General features: G+C 44.5%; 1 protein-coding gene and 1 long non-coding RNA gene across 9 annotated transcripts in view; one reads left to right on the forward strand and one right to left on the reverse strand.

Moving 5' to 3' along the window:
• Nucleotides 1–22,898, reverse strand: part of KATNIP (katanin interacting protein) — a 180,668-nt gene that overhangs the window by 60,559 nt on the left and 97,211 nt on the right. For all 8 annotated transcript variants that reach the window (XM_075132829.1, XM_048865750.2, XM_075132828.1 and 5 more), the window contains 3 exons: nucleotides 22,332–22,544; nucleotides 19,403–19,543; nucleotides 12,561–13,443 (listed from right to left, as the gene is read on the reverse strand). In XM_075132829.1, coding sequence (XP_074988930.1) covers nucleotides 12,561–13,443; nucleotides 19,403–19,543; nucleotides 22,332–22,544 — 1,237 coding nt within the window. The remainder of the gene's footprint in view (nucleotides 1–12,560; nucleotides 13,444–19,402; nucleotides 19,544–22,331; nucleotides 22,545–22,898) is intronic.
• LOC142073344 (uncharacterized) lies at nucleotides 969–6,182 on the forward strand. Its single transcript, XR_012670168.1, has 2 exons — nucleotides 969–1,393; nucleotides 3,488–6,182. It is a non-coding gene; the product is annotated as an uncharacterized LOC142073344 (long non-coding RNA).

Below are 22,898 nucleotides of genomic sequence, written 5' to 3' on the forward strand. Positions count from 1 at the left end.
GCAGCAAGCTAATCTAGAGCAGAAAGAGAGAGGATGACTGAACTAAGAGTCAGCATCCTAAAGTGAAAATTCCTGATGTATTTGTTAAATTTTCTAAGATCTGGGATTGGTCAGAAACCTGCATCCATCTTAGGAACCAGAAAATAACAGGAATAAAACCCTTGATTCCTGAGATCTTCCAGGACTTCCTCTATTGTTCTCTGTAGTAGCAGAAAATGGATTTCTGCCCTGAGAATTCTCTTGTGAGAGGTGTCCATGAAAAGGGAAGGCAAGGAAGAGTGGAATGGTCTTGAATGGTATGGTGTAACCCTCCTTTCCAAAATCCATCTGTCCGTAGTGATGTTTTGCCATTTATTGTAAAAATCAGACAGACAGTCTCCACACGTCATGAGCATCTAAGGTTCGTTTGTAGCTCTTGGTTGTAACATCAAACCTAGGGTGACCAGATGTCCCAATTTTATAGGGACAGTCCCGATTTTTGGGTATTTTTCTTATATAGGCTCCTATCACCGCACCCGCATCACGATATTTCACATTTGCTCTTTGGTCACCCTAATCAAATCTGAGGCCTAATATTAGGCAAAAAGAAGTCATAGAAAAGTACTTCAGTCTCATCTTGAGTTTGGAGAATCTTTTCCTATATTGAGACTGAGAAGGAGGAGGATGCTTTTGCTGTTGTTGATAAAGATGTTTTCTTTGAGAGTAATAAGAAAACTATGAAAATGTAACATTGCCTCTGGTATCTGAATGAGGATGCAGGAGTTCTCTGTCTGAAAAAGACTTAAAGGTTTCTAGATATCTTGCCATAGATCTAGTTTATTTAATCTTTTCCAACACCTCATCTGTTTTAGAACTGAACAGACTGTCTCTCTCAAACAGAAGATCCTTAATCTTTGACTTTGTCTCAGAGGAAAGAGAAGAGGTCCATAAAAGGAAGATGTAGGATTCATACAAGGTTCACGCGCTTGGCAACATTCAGGGCACACCCGGAGTGTTGTATAGGACCTGTGCACACACAGCTCCTTTCAAGGGCATCAACCTTGGAATCTCGCCCAGATGACATGAACCGTGGGAAGCCTCCCAGGACTGGGCTCAAGGCCCGAGAGCAAGGAATGCGGTAGATAGAAACTGGGAAATAAGAATGTTAAACAAAGCCAGTGTATTCCTTTTATCTGTTGGAGAATGTAATGCACGGGGGGAGAGAAAGAATAAAGGGGAAGGTGGAAAGCTGACAGGCAGAAGCCCGTTAGCAGACCAGCTTGCTTGCTTGCTTAAAGCTCTGTGCTGTCTTGTCATTGAACCGCAACAACTGGCGCCCAAACGTGGGGCCCTCAGCACTCACCTCGCCCGGATAGGGTTTCAGATGCGTCACTCATCCGCTTCGCGGATCCCGGTGAGTATTTTTCATTGTGGTAAGTATGGGAAGCTCCCTCTCTGCTTTGCAAGTGCAACACCACAGTGAGCTACAGTATTTGCTGCGTAAGGCTCAGCATGATTGCCCCACTCGAGAACTCACTCTCCTGCTACAGGAGGTGAGTGCCCAGTGCCCGTGGTACCCTAAAGCTGGAACCCTTAAGCTAGCGGACTGGGAGCGGTTGGGCCAGACATTGCACAAAGAGCCTCGGGCGGCCGTGCAGGCTCTACATGCCTGGCACCTCTGCCGCGACGCGATACAGCGTGTCGCCTCGGACAGGCCCTCCCTTGCGAGGCTGGTGCTCTCGGCACTCCCGTCCGCTCCTGCAGCCATCCCCCCTCCTGGCGATGCGACACAGTGTGTCGCCTCGGAAAGGCCCTCTCCCGCGCCAACAGAGGGGCTGCCGATTCCGCCACCCCCTTTCGTTCCTGCAACCATCCCTCCCCCTGCTTCGCCCCCAGTGCCTCTATTACCATCGCCTCCCTGGCCTTCCCCACCGGAGCCGGTGTTTGATCACCCTCCCCCCATGGGGCCTCATGCTCTGGGGCCCCCCGGGGGGTCGTCCGCGTCTGCTCAGCGGCTTTCACTGGTGCAACAAATGGTTCACGCAGCGAAGACTCGCTCAGATCTTACAGCAGAGGTGCTGGCTGAGCTGGTCTCAGTTTGTCCGGTGACCTGGCAGGATGATGGCCAGGGCAACCAGGTTGCAAACTAGGTCAGTTTGCCCTACTCGGTGATCAGAGACGTAAAGAAAGAGATTCGCGAGTTCGGCCTCACTAGCACGTATTTAAGTGGTCTCATTGAAGGGCTAGGTACTGGGTACACCCTGATCCCTGAAGATTGGAAGGTGCTGTTGCGCATGATGCTGACGCCCAGTCAGTATGTTATTTGGCTTAGTGAGTATCGGCAGATGGCGGAACGCCAAGCCCAGGTATATAGAGAGCAAGGTGTCATTTATGAGCAGTTGGCAGGTGAGGGCCAGTTTGCTACTGTCCATCTGCAGTCTCAACTCCCTCAGGCCATCTTCCCCATTATTTCCACCTGCGCCCAGCATGCTTTCCGGAAGGTCCCGGATTCAGGCAAGCCTACCAAAAGCTTTGCCAGTATCCGTCAGGGTGCATCAGAGTCCTTTATGGATTTTACCAACAGATTGCAGGAGGCTATCCTCCGACAGGTGGATAACCTGCGGCAGCTCAGGAGATCCTGTTAAAAATGGCAGTTGAAAATGCAAATGAGGATTGTTGCCATGCTCTCCAGGCGGCACAAGCTTCTGGGATTCTAGAGCTGTCAGACATGCTGCGGGCGTGCCAAAACATCGGAACTCAAGCACATAAAGCTGGGGTTATGGGCGCCGCCCTGCGGAAAAGCAGGAAGGAGGGGAAGCGTTGTTACCGCTGTGGTAAGGAGGGTCACTTTCAGCGGGAGTGCTGCTCATCGACAGCGCCCGCCCGCCCCTCAAAGAAGTGCCCCAAGTGTCGGAAGGGCTATCACTGGGCTAATCAGTGTCGTAGCGGGTCGGGAAACCGCACGACAGGTCCCCCCCGAACCCAGGGCCAAATGGGGGTGTTTCCCACTAGACAACTGTTCCTCTGCTTTAAAATCCATAGACTCCATGAGGTCGGCGACTGCCGGAAGTGCAAGGCTTGATTTGATTATGCAGGAGGATGCTGATTTTCAGTTGCCGGGGGAGGTTTGCGCCATACCTACCCAGGTGATGGGACCTCTCCCTGCCGGATTTGTGGGTCTGGTTCTCCCTCGCTCACACATTGGGAAACAGGGTTTTTTTGTCATCCCAGGGGTCATTGACGCCGATTACAACGGCGTTATTAAGGTTCAGGTATGGACCCATCTTCCGCAGTCGCTCCCGCGTGGACGGTCAATTGCGCAATTGATTTTAGTCCCCTATCAGGTGCCAGCCGCAGAGGATCAAGCCCGGGGGCAGGAATGGCTTTGGATCGACGCTGTCTCAGTTGCCATCTCACAACACGTCCTCTCCACTTGTTGCTCTAACAATGTCGGTCCGCCCCTCGAAACCTCAGTTAACACTTCTCTTAAATAATGTTCCTTTTACAGGGCTGGTGGACACTGGAGCTGACGTTACGGTGATTCGTGATCCGGAGTGGCCGATCGGTTGGCCAACAGTTCCTTCTAAAGAGTTGTGGGGGATCGGGGGGTAGCAAACCCGGGCGCCAAAGTTTGTCTTGGGTCACGGTCTCTAAACCAGGAGGCCGTGCCCTTGCTACAATCTGCCCTTTTGTACTCCCTGTCTACCTCAATATTTGGGGCCGTGACTTACTTGTAAAGCTGGACACCACCCTCAATATTAATATATAATGGCCCCAAATCCTCCCTCACCCACCTTGCCATCTGCATTACCATTAGTATGGCAATCCTTAGAGCCCGTATGGATTGACCCCTCCCCCTAGAAAAGCTGAAAGCGCTTCATTCACTTGTATAACAATATTTGCATGCACAGTGCTTGGAGAGCTTTACTAGTCCTTGGAACTAGCTGCTGTTATTTTGGCCTTTCAACTTTTTGCTGATTGTCCCTTTAATTTGATCGTGGACACGCATTATGTTTATCAGGTAATTGATCATTTACCCCTTGCCCTTATTACCCCTCAGGTCTATGCGGACCTTCTTTGCCTGTTTTTGTTCTTACAGTATCTCCTCACCACTCGTAATTTCCCTTATTTTGTTGCTCATATTCGCAGTCATACCCCTCTGCCTGGGCTACTTACTGAAGGCAATGCGCGCGCTGATCACGCGTTACGTGGTCAGGTAAATTCCCTTTTTTCTGACCCCATTGAAAGCCATGCCTTTTTTTAATCAGTCTGCGTCTGTTTTGGCCCGACAGTTTCACATTCCTGATGATCATGCACGTTCTATTGTTCGTTCCTGCCCCCACTGTGCCGCTGCTGCCCCTACCTTTTCTTATGCCGTTAACCCCAGAGGTACCGCAGCGAATCAGCTGTGGCAAATGGATGTTACTCACGTGCCACAATTCCGTCCCTATTCGGTTTTACATGTTTCCATTGATACCTATTCAGGATTCCTCTGGGCGACCCCACAGCGTGGGGAAGCAACTCCCAAAGTTATTCACCATTTGCTAGCCTGTTTTGCTGTTATGGGTCGCCCGAGCCAGATAAAAACGGATAATGCCCCAGCCTATTGCTCCACAGCCCTCTCCACTTTTTGTACCCGATGGGACGTCCGTCTAAAACACGGGATCCCTTATAATTCCACAGGCCAAGCTATTGTTGAACGTGCAAATTGCACGCTAAAAACCTTGCTCGACAAACAATTAAAACAAGGGGAGCTGCGTCTCCGAACCTTAAGAGACATTCAGCAACAATTGCATATCCTTTTGTTTACATTAAATAACTTAACGCTGAACGCAGATCAGCAGACCCCCACGGATCGGCATTTTCATAAGTCCGCGGTACTGGAAAGACCGCGTGTCTATTACCGTCAGCTGCCCAATCCACAATGGCTGGGCCCAGTACCTCTAATCACTTGGGGTCGGGGATATGCTGCTGTGTCTCTCCCTGCAGGACCGTTGTGGGTTCCGGCCCGGTGTGTGCGACCGGCACTGAAACAGCATGGCGTGGCACCAGGGGCTGTTGAACCCCATACCGGAGTTTCAGCTGACCTTGGAGGAGAACGCGGTGCCTCCCGGGTCAACAACGGCGGGACGGAAACGGAGGAGGCGTAGCGTCCCAAGCCAGCCCGTGACATGGGGAGCAGTAAAAGCATTGGTCGCCGCGGCTCAATGAAGACAGGCAGCAAACCAACAGCCAGAGACTTCTGAGACTTTGTTTGTGGCAATTCTCGCCCAAATTACTGCTAATTCTGTATTGACTGTATGCCTTTTGTGCCTGCTATTTCCTGTAGGGGTTGGCTCGGGAGCACTTTCTCCGTTACGGGCCCGAATGACATATAACCTATGGGAAAGATTGGCTTCAATAGCAAATGTTACCCACTTTTGTTTATTTAATTTTGTAGCAGCTGAAGAATTGTTAGGTACGTGCCTTATTCCAGTATGTCATCACCCTGAGGAAACTGGAAATGAGATGATGCTCGCTGCTTACGCGAACCTCTCTTCCCAGTATTCTAGCATGGCTAATTGGGGCCCGGCCAATTACACTTTACCTTTTTAAGCTCATTTTTTGCTGTTGCTGTGTGCAATGTATTTAACTGGGAATTGGTCCTGCTTCGAGCAGGGGGTTGGACTAGATGACCTTCTGGGGTCCCTTCCAACCCTTATATTCTATGATTCTATGATTCCTTTTTGTTAAGGCTTTGTCGAGAACCGCCCTGGCAGGCTCCACGAGTTATGACCTCATCTGTCCGGGAGTTAATTGGCTTGCAAAAGCGAATTGATGGCTACCATGAGATGGCCGAGCACAAATAAACAAAAAAGGAGGGGACGTAGGATTCATACAAGGTTCATGCGCTTGACAACATTCAGGGCACACCCGGAGTGTTGTCTAGGACCTGTGCACACACAGCTCCTTTCAAGGGCATCAACCTTGGAATCTCGCCCAGATGACATGAACCGTGGGAAGCCTCCCAGGACTGGGCTCAAGGCCCGAGAGCAAGGAATGCGGTAGACAGAAAGTGGTAAATAAGAATGTTAAACAAAGCCAATGTATTCCTTTTATCTGTTGGAGAATGTAATGCGCGGGGGGAGAGAAAGAATAAAGGGGAAGGTGGAAAGCTGACAGGCAGAAGCCCGTTAGCAGACCAGCTTGCTTGCTTGCTTAAAGCTCTGTGCTGTCTTGTCATTGAACCGCAACAGGAAGTTACCTTGTGCAGTAACGATGGTTCTTCGAGATGTGTGCCCCTATGGGTGCACCATTGTAGGTATGTCTGCATCCCTGTGCGTTTGAAGCTGAGTTTCCAGTAATCACATAGTGTTCCGCGAAAGAATGATCAGATGCCCAAGTCGCTACCCTACAGGTTTACGAGATAGGAATATTCTTGAGGAAGGTGACAGAGGTGGAAACCACTTCATCAAGTGTGTGCAGATTCCATATGGAGGTAACACACTGAGAGCATGATAGCAGTAGCAAGTACCGTTTGAGAACCATTTGGAGAGTCTTTGCGCTGATATTGCTATGCCTTTTGACCTTTCCTCAATGGAGGAGAAAAGCTTAGGTGCTTTCCTAAAGGCCTTCGTCCTGTTCAGATAAAAGGCTAAGGGCTTGTCTTCACTACCGGGGTAAGTCGACCTATGTTACGCTACTCCAGCTACATGAATAACATAGCTGGAGTTGACGTAGCTTAGGTCGACTTCCCCCGGTGTTTTCACTGCGCTGCGTTGATGGGAGACACTCTCCTGTTGACTTACCTTAATCTTCTCGGGGAGCTGGAATACCAGGGTCAACCAGAATGCGCTCTGTGGTCGATTTAGCTGGTCTTCACTAGACCTGCTAAATCAACCTCTCCTGCATCAATTGAAGCAGCGTTGATCTCCCTGTAGTGAAGACCAGCCCTAAGGCTCTCCTAGTAACTAGCAGATGCAGTATAGCCTCCCTATTATCACAGTGAGGCTTAGGAGAAAAGGTCAGTAGGTGAATCGGGTGGTTTATGTGAAAAGACAAGGTCATCTTGGAGATGAACTTTGGATGTGGCCTAAGAGTAACCTTTTCTTTAAAGAATACTGTGAAGGGGGCAGGGGGTGTGCCATTAGTGCCGCCATCTCCCCTATTCTCCTCGCCAGGTGATGGCTGCCAAAAATGCCATCTTCATCAACAGGTATGGAAGCAAACAAGAGGTCATAGATTCAACAGGTGGTCTAGTCAGGCTCTTTAAAAATAGATTTAGGTCCCATGTTGGAGTGGAATGTCTGGGTTGGGAACAGAGATTGCCCATGAGGAATCTCTTTGTACTTGGGTGGGTGAAAACTGTATATCCTTCAGTTTGCTGATGGAAAGCCATTATGGTGGCAATGCGTACTTTGGGTGCACTGAGGGATAGCTCTGACATCTTGAGATCCTGCATGTAGTCCAACACCATGGGGAGAGTGGTAGATGCCGTGGTAATTTGCCTGGAATTGCACCAAACCTGAAACATAGTCCACTTCAGCACGTAAATGCGTCAGGTAGCTGGTTTTCTACTGTGTAGTAGCACTTCCTGCACCTCCTCGGAGCAGCAGATCTCTATGTGTTGGAACCATGAAGGAATCAAGTTTTGAGACAGAGGATCCGCAGGTTGGGATGGAGAGTTTATCCTTTGTTCTGTGAAAGGAGGTAAGGGGTGGGCTGAAGAGGGACTGGGGGACATGTTGCCAGGGTACATGTGGGTAACGTGTCTGTCTCGGCCTGTTGGGAGCAATCAGAATGACGTTTGCTTTTTCTCTTTTTATTTTTATCAGGACCTTGAACAGCAGAGGGAATGGGAGAAAGGCTCTTGTCCCATGGGAGAAGGAGAGCATCCCCTTATGAGTGTTTCCCGAGGCTGGCTCTGGAGCAATAGCGTGGGCATTTCCTGTTCAGGTAAGTAGCGAACAAGTCTATCATCGGGGTCCCCATTGATAGAATATGCTGTTGGGGTCATTTCCCACTCATGGTCATGTAAGAACTTGCAATTGAGACTGTTTGCTGTTATGTTCTGCACTACCAGTAGATAAGCTGCTGATATTAAAACATTGTGGTGAATGCACCAGTTCCACAGCTTTAGCGCTTCTGTGCATAGGGAAGATGATCTTGTCCCACTTGACGATTTATGTAATACATGCACGCTATGTTGTCTGTCATAATTTTTGTGTGCGTATTTCTGATCAGTGGAAGAAAGTGAGCGCAAGTATTTCTGACTCCGAGTTCGAGGAGGTTGATGTGGAGAGTTGTCTCCATGGGCGACCACTTGCTCTGAGTCTTGAAGTTGTTGAGATGCACTCCCCAGCCAATTAGGGATACAATGTTGGGGAAGATGTGTGAACAGGACCTCCATACAGACATTTGTTGGGTCTTTCCACCAATCCAGGGAGTGTTTGACCCTGGAGGGCATTGAAAGAGGTTTGTCTTTGTTTGGTCTGTAAACAGATCTGAACCATGCCTGAAGACACCTCATGTATAGTCTGGCATAAGATAGTATAAATGTGCTTGCTGCCATATGTCCCAGAAGCTGGAAGCAATGTCTGGCTGACGTTTGTGGGCTGGCTTGAATTGTCTTTATGAGCGGGGGCAGTCTGTGAAATCTGTGTTACGAGAGGAGTGCTTTTGCTTGCAGTGAGTCGAGATTGGCTCCGATAAACTCCAAACACTGTACCAGAGTTAAGGTCGATTTTTGGACATTGATTTGTAGGCCCAGCTTCGTTAATATGTCCATAGCTCCGTGGGTGACCCCTTGGGCATCTTTGAAGGAGCAGATCCTGAGGAGACTGTCATCCAAGTATGGGTAAATTATAATCACCAGGGTGCGTAGATAAGCCAATACTACAGAGAGGACCTTGGAGAACATTCTGGGAGCTGATGAGAAGCTGAAAGGAAGTACTCTGTGATGATAATAGTCCTGACTGAGGGTAAACCAGAGGAATTATCTTAGGGATGATATAATGGATTTGTGGAAATATGCATTCTGGAGATCAAGGGCTGAGAACCAATTTCCCTGTTCCAGAGATAGAATAATCACTGCTAGCATGACCATCCTGAGTTTTTCTGCCTTCATATATTTGTTCAGTGCTCTGAGGCGCAGTATGGGTCTCCAACCTCCTTTTTTCTTGGGGATCAGGAAAAATCGGGAATAAAAACCTTTTGCCTCTGAGATGTACTGGAACAGCTGTGTTTAGTCACAGGCTTCCAGGCATAGGAGGTGATCTATTTCCTGTCTTAACAGTCTCTCATGAGAAAGGTCCCTGAAGAGGGATGGGGAGGGAGGTGAAATGCTTAAAGTATCCATTGGAGACAATCTCCAAAACATTTGTCGGTAAATATGTGTTCCCAATTTTGAAGAAACAGAGCAAGACAGCATCCAAAGGGATGTGGAAGGTCTGAAAGTTGCAGCTAATGCTGTAGGAAGTGGCCTCTCAGAGTCTTGTCCAAGGCATCAAAACTGGTGCTTCGAGGTAGAAGGTTTTGACGTTGAAGATTGAGGGGCTGATGGTTTACACCTCTGAAATTTAGTCTTCTTTTGCTGTGACTCATAGTAGCACTGTGGAGGGGACTGGGGATGACGTCATTTGTGGAAATACTGAGGACTAAATTTCCGTTTCTGACCCAGTGTGTAGATCCCCAGTGACCATAGTGTGGCCCTACAATTTTGAGAATGTGGAGTGATGCATCAGTCTTAACTGCAAACAATTTTGTGCCTTCAAAAGAGAGATCTTCTACTATCGTCTAAACCTTCTTTGGGAACTCCAAAAGGTATAACCATGATGTCCATTGCATCACAACCACTGTTGATACCAAGCAGGCCATTGTAACCACAGCACCTAATGCTGTCTGGAGTGCTGTTCTTGCCACTAACTGCCCCTCATATACAATAGCCTGAAACTGTTCTCATTGTGGTTCTGGCAGGTGGTCAATAAAAATGTTAAATTTGGCGTAGTTCTTGTGGTCACATTTTGCCATTAAGGCTGGTAATTTGCAATTCTGAATTGCAACGTCGATGAAGAATAGGCCTTCCTTCCAAACAAGTCAAGCCTTTTCCAGTCCCTATCATAAGAGGTAGATTTTGTATGATGTTGGCGGACACAAGAGTTCACTGTATCCCCCCATCAGGAGTAGTTTCAACTTTAGTTCCTGGCTTTTTTGGGATCTGGCTTTTAGCTGCCAGCAAAAAGTACACTTTTGTGGAATGTGGGCCTCTCCAAGGCACCGCACACAGAGGGAATGTCTGTCTGTAACCACTACGGCTTCCCTGCAGGAGAGGTGCCTCTTTAACCCAGGGGAACCAGGCATGTCCCTTACTGGGGGCAAACCCTCGGGAAGAGAAGGGGATAAAATAAAAAACTAGGGGGGTTATTTATTTATTTTTAAACAGGAAAGAAAAAACTAACAGAAACCCCATAACACTAAGAAGAAAAGGGTGAACGAAAACACTAAGGGAACATTTCTAAAGACCTAAAGTATCTGTGAACAGATTGCTAATTGGCGGTTGAGAAGGAACTAAGGGTGGTTCAACACTAATTCGCCTTAAGGCACACAGAACACAAGGGAGGGAAAGAGCATGCACTGGCCGAACAGACATTGCTACCGAAGATCTCTGATCAGAAGCGCAGGGACACAGACACACCCACAGTGAAGCATCCATAGGGATACATCTCGAAGAAGAACCAAGCATGTCAGCAATGAGTTACAGAAAAGGCAACCAATCTAGGAGCAGCATCCGAAATGTCAAATGAAGCTCTAAGGGTGTCTGTCCACATTTTGACTCTCCTTGATAAGGGCATTGGCTAATTTACTATGTTCTTCTGGGAGATTATTTGTAAAAAAGTGAATTTTTGTCCCAGATATGAAATGTATATGTGACCATCATTGCCTGATCATCTTCTTTAAATATGAGAATTGCAAATGAAGAAAACAGCTTCCTTCCCAAAGAATCTAATCTTTTCCCCTCTAAGAAAAGGAGTACTTGTGGCACCTTAGAGACTAACCAATTTATTTTAGAATAAGCTTTCGTAAGCTACAGCTCACTTCATCGGATGCATTCAGTGGAAAATACAGTGAGGAGATTTATATACATACAGAACATGAACAAATGGGTGTTTATCATGCACACTGTAAGGAGAGTGATCACTTAAGATGAGCTATTATCAGCAGGAGAGTGGGGGGGGGAGAAAAGACAGCTGTGTTTAGTCACATGTCTTAATACTCCTTCTCACTGTCAAGTTTCAGTGAAGATAAAGATTGAAACCTAGCATGACTGAGCCCTTCTGTTCATATATTAGGACCTTGTTAAATCAACTTTAAAAAAATTAAACCACAATGACCTTGATTATCACTACAAAAGATTTTCTCCCCCTCGCCCCCCCCCACTCTCCTGCTGGTAATAGCTCATCTTAAGTGATTGCTCTCCTTACAGTGTGCATGATAAATACCCATTTTTTCTTGTTCTGCGTGTATATAAATCTCCTCACTGTATTTTCCACTGAATGCATCCGATGAAGTGAGCTGTAGCTCACGAAAGCTTATGCTCAAATAAATTGGTTAGTCTCTAAGATGCCACAAGTACTCCTTTTCTTTTTGCGTATAGAGACTAACACGGCTACTACTCTGAAACCTTTTCCCTTCTCTGTCATTAGGGGCTTAGTGTAAATACCCAGATCTTGACCTCTATACTGTTGCTGCCAGTCCTAGGGAGTTAAGAGGAAGATGCACATGAAAGTATGAAAAACCCTCAGAGGATTTGGTACAGCTTGTCCACTTTCTTGGAAATAGGTTGGTTAGCTGGCTTGAGAGTCTGGAAGGCCCAGAGTCCATGGCTAGGACATCTGTATGGTGGGGTGACCCTGGAGCCACAAATCCTGGGAGCCCATCCCAGGACTTCCAGGCTCCTGCCTATGTGGCTGGAAGCCTGGAAACTCTGAGAGCCCTGGATCAGGCTGGAGTTCTGAGGGCTTAAATGCTTCCTGCTGGAGAACTAGAAGCTGAGCCTTGGCTAGAGCCAGGGCTCCCAGGCTCCATGAAAGGGAATCTGGAAGCCCTCACATGACGGGGCTGATCTGGAGCCACATACCCTGGAAATGCAGGCTCCCCAGCACATCCACCAGGTCAACTGGCAGGAAACCAGTCATGTTTCTGACAGAATCCTGCCTGAGAATCAATGAAAATTCATCAAATCTAAACCATTTTTACAAAACATTTCAGGTTTAATAAATACACAGTATTTAATAAATTCACAGTTTCATCAGAATTTCCAACCAGTCCTATTGCAAAGATAACCTTCCAACATAATTAACCATGAAATCCATTCTTCCTCTGAGCATGACTGACACCCAAACTTAGAATGCAAGCTGTTCAGGACAAGGACTTCTCTCGCATTATATGTTTGCAGTATGCTCAGTACAGTGGTGTCTCTGTCCTGCTCGAGAACAACAAAAACTAAATACTGCATTAGTGTAACTAAAACCTGTCTCATATATCCTGATAATGGAGAACATGTAAGCAGAGCTTGAGTTAAGGATGCTGTCTTCAGCTCTTACCTGTGTGTGTCAGACCTTCATCTCCATGACTTGTACATAAACCCTCCTTTCTTACACCTCTGCTGCTTCTCCTCCCACTAGCAGGACATTCAGGGGTCCAGCAATACTTGTTGGGAAGCTGGTCTAAAATGTCCAAGTTAATAGTACAGCCTTTACTGGTTACCATTTGTGTCTTCTCATCTCCATTTGCATTCCTACTGTTGGATCTCCCCAGTTCACTTCCGTGACATTTGATAGTCTCATCAGTTAGTCCTGGACAGCCCCTCATGGTGCCATCAGACTGCTCTTGAACTCTCAAATCTAAAGGGTGCTTTGTATCCAGCCAGGAGGGTTTCTGTTTATGGTACTTCTCTGTCACTTGGGAAGAGGACTGTAACCAAGATGGAGTTACACCTGTAGATTCAGATAATTTTCTTCTGGTTAGTTTTTCCATTTGCTCACTCATAGTAAGCTCATCATCAGACTGAATGTACTCCACAACTGCTGATTCTGACACGTCATTCTTGAGAGCCTTCGTAGACACAGGAGTTGATAACACCTTCAGATCTTCTTCTAATCTAGTCAATTTCTCTTTCCTAAAGTTGATGGAATTCATCATTTCCTCAGGGAGATTTTCTTCTAAGGAAGATTTCCAGTGTAATAAAGCCCAGTCTGGCTGTGGATATTTTAAGTACAGGTCCTCCTTATTGCCTGTGCTATTAGCTCCATTTGATTGTTTTCTTCCTTGTGTAGAATGTGCAGCAATCTCTTGTCTATTGTCTTTAAGGTTGATTGTAGTGCTGAAATCAGTGGTTAGATCTCCACAGCCTTTTTCTAACTGACCACTGAATACAAGGTTCTCATCAATATATAGTTTCACATTCTTTGCACCTATGTCAAGATCCTAAAGGAAATGAAATAGAAGCATGAAGATTTGTATTGCACTTCCCCAAGTATCAGATTTAACAGAATTGATATACTGACTCCAGAGTGAATAGGGAACATATTAATATAATGCAATGACAATCCATATAAAGATACAAAATATTTTTTAAATGTAGGTTCCAAGCAATCAGACTTTCATGGGGATCACTGTGGGGGTCCAGAGAAATAGAGTTTTCCCCTGCAGATTATGGGTCACCAGTATAGCCAGTCCACAGATGCTAAAATAGCCCATGAGCTGCTGCCCAGTAAACTTATAAATGGGAAGTTTTAGCTAGTAGATATGTGTAGTGGTGGACCCACTAGCCCAGCTACCACCCCAATCCCCATCTGCATTGTTGCAGGCAGAACTACCATAGAGTGGTATTCTGTCATATTTAAGTGAAACCACAACACTTCCACTAAAGTCAGCATCTTCCAAGCCTCTGAGGAGGGGAGAGAGAAGACTTGGCTTTAGAGATTACAGAGTTGTTCTTTTTATATGATTGTGTATGATTTATCTGGGGGAAAATATGACTGTCCTAAATTCCCTGTAAGAAGAAGCCAGTAAACTAAGGTTCCAAAATAGCTGTTGCTATTGTTTCAAATATAGTCAGAAGTTTAATTTTCTCTTTGATCACTGGTGTAATTAGATGTTTTGCTGCGTGTGTGTGTTCTCCCTGTGTGCTGTCCCAGCTCTGTGCAGACAGCTGGCTCAGTAGACCTTGAGTGAACCACCCAATAACCACAAGATTGATTAAGGTACGAAGGGACCCAGCCAGGTTTATTGCTGACGAAGCACAGTCCTAGCTTCCCGGATCAATGTCTACAGTTACACTGCAATGTATGCCCATGACAATGGACGCAGCTCAGTCAGTGGCGGGACTTTCCACTGCCCCCCTAGGCTAGCCAAAGACACTCCCTCTGAGATGCTTCTTTATACAGCAATACAAGCAAGTTACGTATTACCCCTGACATATCTGGGCGCCACCCACTGTCTTGTACCTGTTGGTTCAATCAAAACATCTTTATCCATCATGCTGTCATCCTGACCTAATCTTTAGGATGAGTCAGTGTGTTCCCGTTATCTTGGGGAATGTGCTGGTATCTGGGTGTTCTGGTACCATCCTTCTGGAATGTGTTTGCGTGTATTTTCTTGTAACTAACACTACTTAGGAATGTATGTTTCTGCAATATTAGCCCTGTTATTGCCAGATTCTGTGAGCAAGGCCTGCCTCCAGTTCACAACCTGACTTTGCTTTATATTAGCAAAGCTTTGACCACCACTTTAGTCCAGGCCTCAGGCCTCATACCAGTCCTCTGATACAAGGGCTTAAGTTTCAAGACCTCTTCCTACTACAACTGGTACCCCAGAAACGTGTCTGATAGTTGTGCAGGGATCCAGAATGAGAGTTAGAAAATGGAACAAGTTTACTGAACAAGACTACTTTTATTATTGTAAGCATGGCATGCATCTTCATGATATCTGAATACCTTTTAAGGCTTAAGTTGAGGCATTCAAGATTTCAGTAAGAGAGCCCAAAAGTCCCGCTGTTTTCCCTGTTGCCTGCAACTTTACCAGTCAGCTAGGAAACCAAAATTCAGTTACTTGGAAAAGCCTCAGCCAAGAGGGCAAGTTTGATCTTAACTGTATTTCTGCTGGAAGTGAGTTCCAGAGGCATTGTCTGCTACCAAGAAAACTACCACTAGCATCTCCAACCTTCACCACTGGCTTGTGACATAAACTGCACAGTAGGTTGAGACACGGAGGCATCCTTTATGGTAATCTGGGCCTACATCATTTAGGGAGGCTGAACTGATTCATCTGATGGATGGCAGACTTTATACAGATGAAATTTACTCCTGGGGCAATTCTGTGGCCACTGCACAAGCACAGTATTAATGTCCCCTGCAGATTTTACTCTTTCCCTGCAGAATAATTGATTCATGTTCCCCTTCTAGGTAGCATTCCCAAGTGGGCACATCTGGTTTAGGCATCGGGAGCAGCCAAAGGAGAAATAAATCACCGCCTAGGGGTGTGGGGCTGGGCAGTGCATGCAAGACTCTGTCCCTCGCGCCTGCTATCTCGGTGCGCCCAGAGCCAGGGCATATTTAAGAGCTGTTCCAGATCATGGCCTAACTTCACTCCTAAGAATGTGCTGCCCACAGCAAAGAAAAACCTGCGGCTGGCCTGTGCTCATGGGGCTTGGGCTACAGGAGCTGTGTCACTGCTGTGTAGACTACCGGACTAGGGCTTGAGCTCAGGTTCTAGGACCCTGCGGGGGAGTGCACCCACTTCACAGGAGGGGTGTGTGTGTGTGTGTGTGTGTGTGTGTGTGTGTGTGGACAGTGGAGGAGAATGGGTGGGGAAATTATGTGTACACACATGCAGGGGTGTGCAGGAGAGAGGGAAAACAGGTGTGCGCACACAGGGGAATGTAGAGAATGCAAGAGGGACTTGCAAGAGGGAGAAACTTGGTGGGATGACCAGGGAATACAGAAAAGTGCAAGAAGCAGGTGGAATTTGAAGACAGGGTGGAGGATGGAAAAAACTAGGGTGTACACTGTGGCTGTTTTAAAGTGCTCTAACAAAACAAAGTAGTTGTAAACACAGTTTAACTGGCCAATATGTTCTGGCTTCTCATGCTGCTTCAGAGTAGCAGAAAGCAGCCAGAGCACATTGGTGCATCTGATCATCAAAAAGACAACATTTTGAAAAATGATTTATGGTTGCTATTTCAAATCACTAGAAATATCTCATGGTAACATTCTACTTGGGTTTTTTCAAACAAGGACATTTCCAGATTAATTTCATCTCGGAAAAAAAGACTCACATACCTATATGATTATTGCATGGTATCCTTAGAGGACAAAGTAAGGTGGTTTGCGTGCCCTGGCAGAATTTTTCTATACATTAACATGTTTGGATTTACTGAAGTTTAATTTTAGCTCTGAATTTCCTGGATGTATTATATTTGGTTTGGGGATAATTGTGACATCTCTAATATATTTTATCCTATATACTGATATATACTGTTAACTGTAACTCCATCAAAAAGGAATTAACTCAGGGAAGTCCTATGTCCTATTATACAGGAGGCCAGACTAGATCAGGGATCGGCAACCTTTGGCACGCAGACTGCCAGGGAAACTCCCTGGTAGGCCGGTTTGTTTACCTTCAGCGCCTGCAGGTTCGGCCGATCACAGCTCCCACTTGCCGCGGTTCACCATCCCAGGCCAATGGGGGCTGCAGGAAGGGTGGCCAGCACATCCCTCGGCCCGTGCTGCTTCCCGTAGCCCCTATTGGCCTGGGACGGCGAACCGCAGCCAGTAGGACCTGCGATTGGTCGAACCTGCGGACGCAGCAGGTAAACAAACCATCCCGGCCCACCAGGGGCTTTCCCTGATGGGCCGCGTGCCAAAGGTTGCCAATCCCTGGATGAGATCATCACAATGGTTTCTTTGGCTTTTATAATCTATGAATCTTAGAACCAGAAAATTGAATTTTTCATTCAAAAATGTTTTGACAATTTCAAGACTTTTTCTTCAACATTTTTTGAGTTGGGAGATTCATCAGAAGTGACCCTGTTTCACAGAGTTTGTTTCAAAGAATCAATATTTTTTTGATGACCTATAACCTTTTTTGGTGCCTATAACCACCCCAGAGCATTAATTCCTTGAGTAAGATATGCACACAACCCTAATGGCTATTGTTTTTCCACAGGTCCCAGGAGGTCTGATTCTAAAACACATGCTCTAAAAAGTGTGGATCTACAGAGGTAATTCTCAAAAGGAGGACATGAATTTAATTGTGAGCCTTTTTATGAACAGTGAAATTCACACTTCTTAAATTAACTAACACTTTAAGCCACTAAATTTAGCAAGCCCATTAATTCTATGTATACCTTTGTTAAAGTAATAAAGGCAATTTCCTTGAAGTTTATAAGTTTAGTCATTATTAAACCTGTCTTTATAATTAATCCAGTAAATGTAGGTCTAGATCCAAAACCCAGTGAAATCAATGGATAGACTAGTATTCATTTAATAGGCTTTATATCACGCCCTTAATCAGCCAGTTGCAAATTTGGTGTGTGATTTCTCTTAAATTAGTAAACTTGACTATGTTGGTGATTATCTTTCTGCTGTATAGGTATTTAGATCTATAAACCTGGCAGATATCACCTTGATCACCTTTGCATTAAATCAATACATGCAGCAGATGTCTTCAGAAGTGCCCTTACATTTTAATCAATAATGACAGTGAGACAGTACTTTTTATTTGAGATGTCCTTTAAATTAATACACATTTTCACTTAAATCAATTAAATTTTCTGTAGTAATTGTGTGACAGGTTCTAATAGTTTTCTTTCAACCACTTTTTTTGACCTTCAGTTCCTGTTTTAAAATCCCAGATCCCTAAACAATCTCAACAATTTCAGTTTCTGTTGAAGTACTTGTTCAAACTGAGATAAGCTTTGCATGAATTGCAGAAATATTCAGGATTCACTTGGGATGCATTTAAACACTTCTCCCCACTCATGGCTTTTTTTTTTTTTTTTTTTTTTGAGGGGTGGAAAGAAGGGGAAGCAGGTGGTGATACTCAGGATCTTAACAAAATAGTAGTTTTGGTCAGGATTTATTTTAGCAGGGGAGGGAGTGATCAGAGGGCTGTTATAACTTAAATTGTAAAGCTCTTTATTATTTATTTCTTTAAAAAATACTTGAATAAAAATGAATTCAGCAGAAATGGTGCTAACTTTTCCATATCACAGATGATAGCGGACCATTCAGAATTATTTTCTATTATTTCTCCACATGAAAAATAGTAGGCTAGATCCTCAGCTGGCATAAGTCAGCACTGCTGCACAGGAATCAATAGGACTACACTAGTTTGTACTAGCTGAGAAACTAGCCAAAGTGGGGTTTTTCCAACTATTTCATGTATCAAAACAATTAAATCAATATACAGTTACATTTGCGACATATTCAACACACGGTGACAACAGACCAGTATTATTTACTCCACAAATAGAATTCCTTTTCAAAGGGTTCAGAAAGGTCCATTGTATCCCCCCTGCTTACAGTATAACATCCTGTAACCCACATTTAATACACACAGCAACAAGGATTCCAGAAAATAATTTAAGCTGGTGTTATATTGTGTTTGTTAAGACGGTTTCCCCTGCGGCAGTTTCTGTACATTTGTATTGCCATATGCTTATATAAGAACACAGATGAGAGCAAGTCAGAAAGGATAAAGCTTATCTCATTTATAATCCACAACAGAAAATCCTCTTTGACTCAGTACCTGGGAATTTTTTGAACTGAACATCATAGTGTACTAACTAGAATAATTTCACAGTGAATTGCAGACATATGAATCAGTAACCATCTGCCGTGTAATGTCTCTTGCAATGCTAGAATATTTTAAAATTTTAACATGCATACACAGATTGTACATGCCAAATTTCAAGTGACAAAAACTACAGGAACCTGAGTTGGAAAGTCAGTCGATCTCTATCTCCTAAATCATCTACAAATTAATCATGTGATCAGACAAGTAGTCTTCTCTATTCTGATAATATAACCCAAACAGAGACCTGCATATTGAGATGCACTTACCTTTCAGCGTCTCAGTTTCTAATTACCAGTAAAGCCACAACAAACACTCTATGCAAGGATTTTGTTACCCCTTCTGAAATACTAGCAAGACTCAAAGAGAATACTGGCTTTGTTGGTGAAAACACTATGAGTTGCATGTCTACCACTTAGAATTAAGACAACAACAAAACCCCACAGTAGAGACATCCCTCAAGATCTCCTTTCCTATTAGAGAAGACAATATCTATATGTATTTCACACTTTTGGAAGGAAGGTCAAACTGAGTCTATCTAGGTCTAAGGTGAGTGTACACAGCAAGGAGTTGAGAAGAAGCTGCTTACACTAAGAGTCGTCGTGTTGTAATTCCAAATCTTGATCTTAGATATACCAAAGTCACGTGACCAGCTGGGATTGCGGATAACAAAGTAAAGCTGAACTGGTGCATGGAAAGGGCACGTCCACAGGAAGCGCTCCTTGATGCTCTAAAACACGGACAAGCAGAGATGGTTAGTAATACGCTTTTCTTCTCCTGAAGCAAAGTAGTTGTGATTAACTCACTGCTCACCAGAAAAAGGGAGCAGAGAGCCCAAGTCACAGGAACAACAAATTGACAGACAAGACTGCTAAAGAGAAAGCAAAAGAAAAAACCTTTAACCCCAGTCTCCAAAGTGTACATTCTACTCTGCTGCCTGCAGAAAAGCACAGAGCAGACGGGCTGTAAGATATAGGTCTGCTACCTGCTGTGCTTGTGAGAAGTTTGCATGCTCACCAGCGCTAAGACTGTCTGCAATGCTTTGTACATGCAGGGTCAAAACCAGTCCACAGTTTATTTTAATCAAATTAATCAGCTTGCAAGTTGAGGAGGGCAGGGGAGGGGGAAGGAGAGTATGATTTGTGCCCACAGGACACTGAGAAAAAAGATTAATTCAATTTCTGAAGGTACATTTCCGGTTTAACCCTTGGGAATAAGGGACTCTATGTTATTTTCTGTACTGCTCATGCTTTACCAGACTCCTATGCAGACAATTTTAGACCTAGAGCTACAGATATACAAAGGTGTGTGCTTGATGGTTTTTTAAGCCTCACAGAGAACCACATTATGGATATGAGTAGACATCTGAGAATGGACAAAAGGGATTAAAAAACACAAGAATGTAGCACCCCCTGTAGCTGCAATGATCTACCTCCGCATGTGCAGCTACTAAGTTTATATCATGGGTCAGAAAGCAAAACCCAAAATCCGCACCCCGGTTACTGAGACCCTCTTGTGATCTTACATTGCCAACAGCTGGGAAAAGTGTAAGAAGCAAAGGGTTTAAAAAGCCAAGAGGAAAAGGGTGGGACATATTCTGGTAACCAGAAAGGATGGTATTTTGGCAGCTATAGGTAAAGTCAGGTGAAGGTGCACAGTATGAGAACTTCTTGAAAATTTTCTGTTGAACAGTTTTTTCAACAGAAAACTGAGTTTTTGACGAGAATTTTTTGTGAAAAGTATGCTTTCTGTGGAAATTTTTTATTTTTGGTCAAAAATTGAATGACCAACCCCCAAAATATTTCAGACAAACCCCAAAATATTTCAATTTAGAAATGCTGCTGCAGTCCCACAAGAGAGTTCAGTTGTCTCATATTCCCTTTTCCCTGTATTTCTGACCAGCTCAGTATAGGAGGGTTTCAGAGTGGTAGTGGGTTTTAGAAAGTTGGGGAATGGGAGTCACTAGAGCGGTGTGGGGGGACTGACTTTGACCTTTTCCTTTCCTCCAGAGCACTCCTTTTTCTCTGGACCACCTCATTCTCCTCTTTAAAATTCTTCCATTGAAGTTGATGTGGAAGTCATTAGAAAGTTAAAATTTTTATTCTTGCCTTCAAGGCTGCAGGCAGCTCTGGTCCTGCTTATAGTTTGCAAGAACCCCACAACCCTCAGCCCCTTTTGTTCCCAGTGGAAGGTGTAGGTCTTAAAACTTGCCTTTGATCATATAGACACATAACACAGAATATATGTAATTTATAAAAAACACACATACCACCAAAACAAAACATTACACTGCACATACAATTTTCCCCAGGGAAGAGTATGATAGAAAGATCAAACCACATGTGATAGATATTAGTCACACTGCACTGTACTGGAAGACATGCAGTATAAGAACTTGCATAGAACAGGACAGAATAATATGCCGCACATCACCGTTACATCTGAGTGGCTCATATACACTAATCCATTTATCTTCAGACAGTGTGTGAAGGAGAGAAGTATTATCCCTATTTTACAAACTGGGAACAGAGGCCCAGAGAGATTAAGGGTAAATTTTTCAAAAAGCACCTACGTCACTTAGAACCTGAAGTCCAATTGACTTTCCGTAGAATTTAAAGACTTTTGAAAATTTTACCTCAAGTGACTTGCTGAAAGTCACACAGTGAGTGTATGGCCAAGGTGAAATCCTAGCTCTGTGGAACTCAATAGTAGTTTTGCCACTGACCTCAATGGGACCAGGATTTCATCCCAGAATTCCTGAGTTCAATGGCTTTACCACAGAGCATCCTTTCTCCTCCCCCACCTCTCGCTGCCTACACTTCATCCAATGTTTCCAAGCTGCACACCCCTTTTGTTCAATTCTTTCACTCATCTTCATGCCACGCCTATGCCTGGAACACCTTCTCTTTCTACTCTACCCAGTGACTGCCCTTGGCAAAAGGTTAGCAGTGGGGTGCCCCAAACTTCTGTCCTAAGATCAGTGTTTAAAATATATTAGGAGTCTGGAAAAAAAAGTAAAGGTGCAAAATTTTCAGAAGACACAATTATTTAGGTTAATCATGAGAGGAAAAATAAGGAAATGCAGAAGATTCACAAGACTTTCCAGAAAAATTGTATCTTGGCAGATAGATGTATTACATTGTAGTCCATTGTTTTATAAATGTAATGTGCTCCTGTATTTAAAGCCTATATTACAGTGTAAACACACAAGGAGAGAGAGTTATCGTCTTCTGACTTTTGAGCATGAAATTGTGCAAATCCGAACATTCAAAATTCAATTACACAAACTCATCCATGTCTATAGTGCTAATTATATATTGGTCACACCCATCTTGGACAGAGACGTCCATCAGCGATAGCCATAAACAATATATTACATACATTTAAAATCACTGAATAAGTGGTAAAATTCAGGTTTAAATGTTTTAGAAAGAAAATAACTTACTGAGAGATCATAAACTATAAAGAAAACTATTGAAATGAAGGAGGCCTGTACAGGTGGGATGAGGGCAACTTACATTCAGGCTTCTATTGACCAGACAAGAGAGATCCCCTGGAGAGTCAGCATTTCGGATGTCCACGTCATGAGGAGACACAAACATCCTGACAGCATGTAAATCAAAGAATTCCACCTCCGTCAAGCCCACATTGACTGCATTCCCCCAATTGGAGAGGATTTCCATAGTCACATAAATGGCATCCTGTACTTCTGCCTTTGTTTGCAGCTGATCCTAAAAGAGAGATTGTTTATACACATAGATTATATACAAAAAATATAGTAAAAGGATGTTATGATTGCAAAGTCAAGCACCCAGAAGTTAGGAAATGTCAGAATCAAATATTCTGTTAATCTTTAAGGTGCCAGCGGTCTCCTTGTTGTTTTTGTGGATACAGACTAACACGGCCACCCCCTGATACTTGTCAGAATTTAGGGTGTTTAGATAATGTTCATTTGAGCTCATGCGCATTATCATGGTCCTGCCAAACGTCACACAGGAAGCCTATTGGAGAGTAAGGACTAGAACTCAGCATTCCTGGGGCCCAGTCCAGTCCCAAGCATTTAAACGCAAGAGACTCTCCTTTCT

The sequence above is a fragment of the Caretta caretta genome, chromosome 10, assembly GCF_965140235.1.
Source record: "Caretta caretta isolate rCarCar2 chromosome 10, rCarCar1.hap1, whole genome shotgun sequence".
NCBI classification, from domain to species: Eukaryota; Metazoa; Chordata; order Testudines; family Cheloniidae; genus Caretta; species Caretta caretta.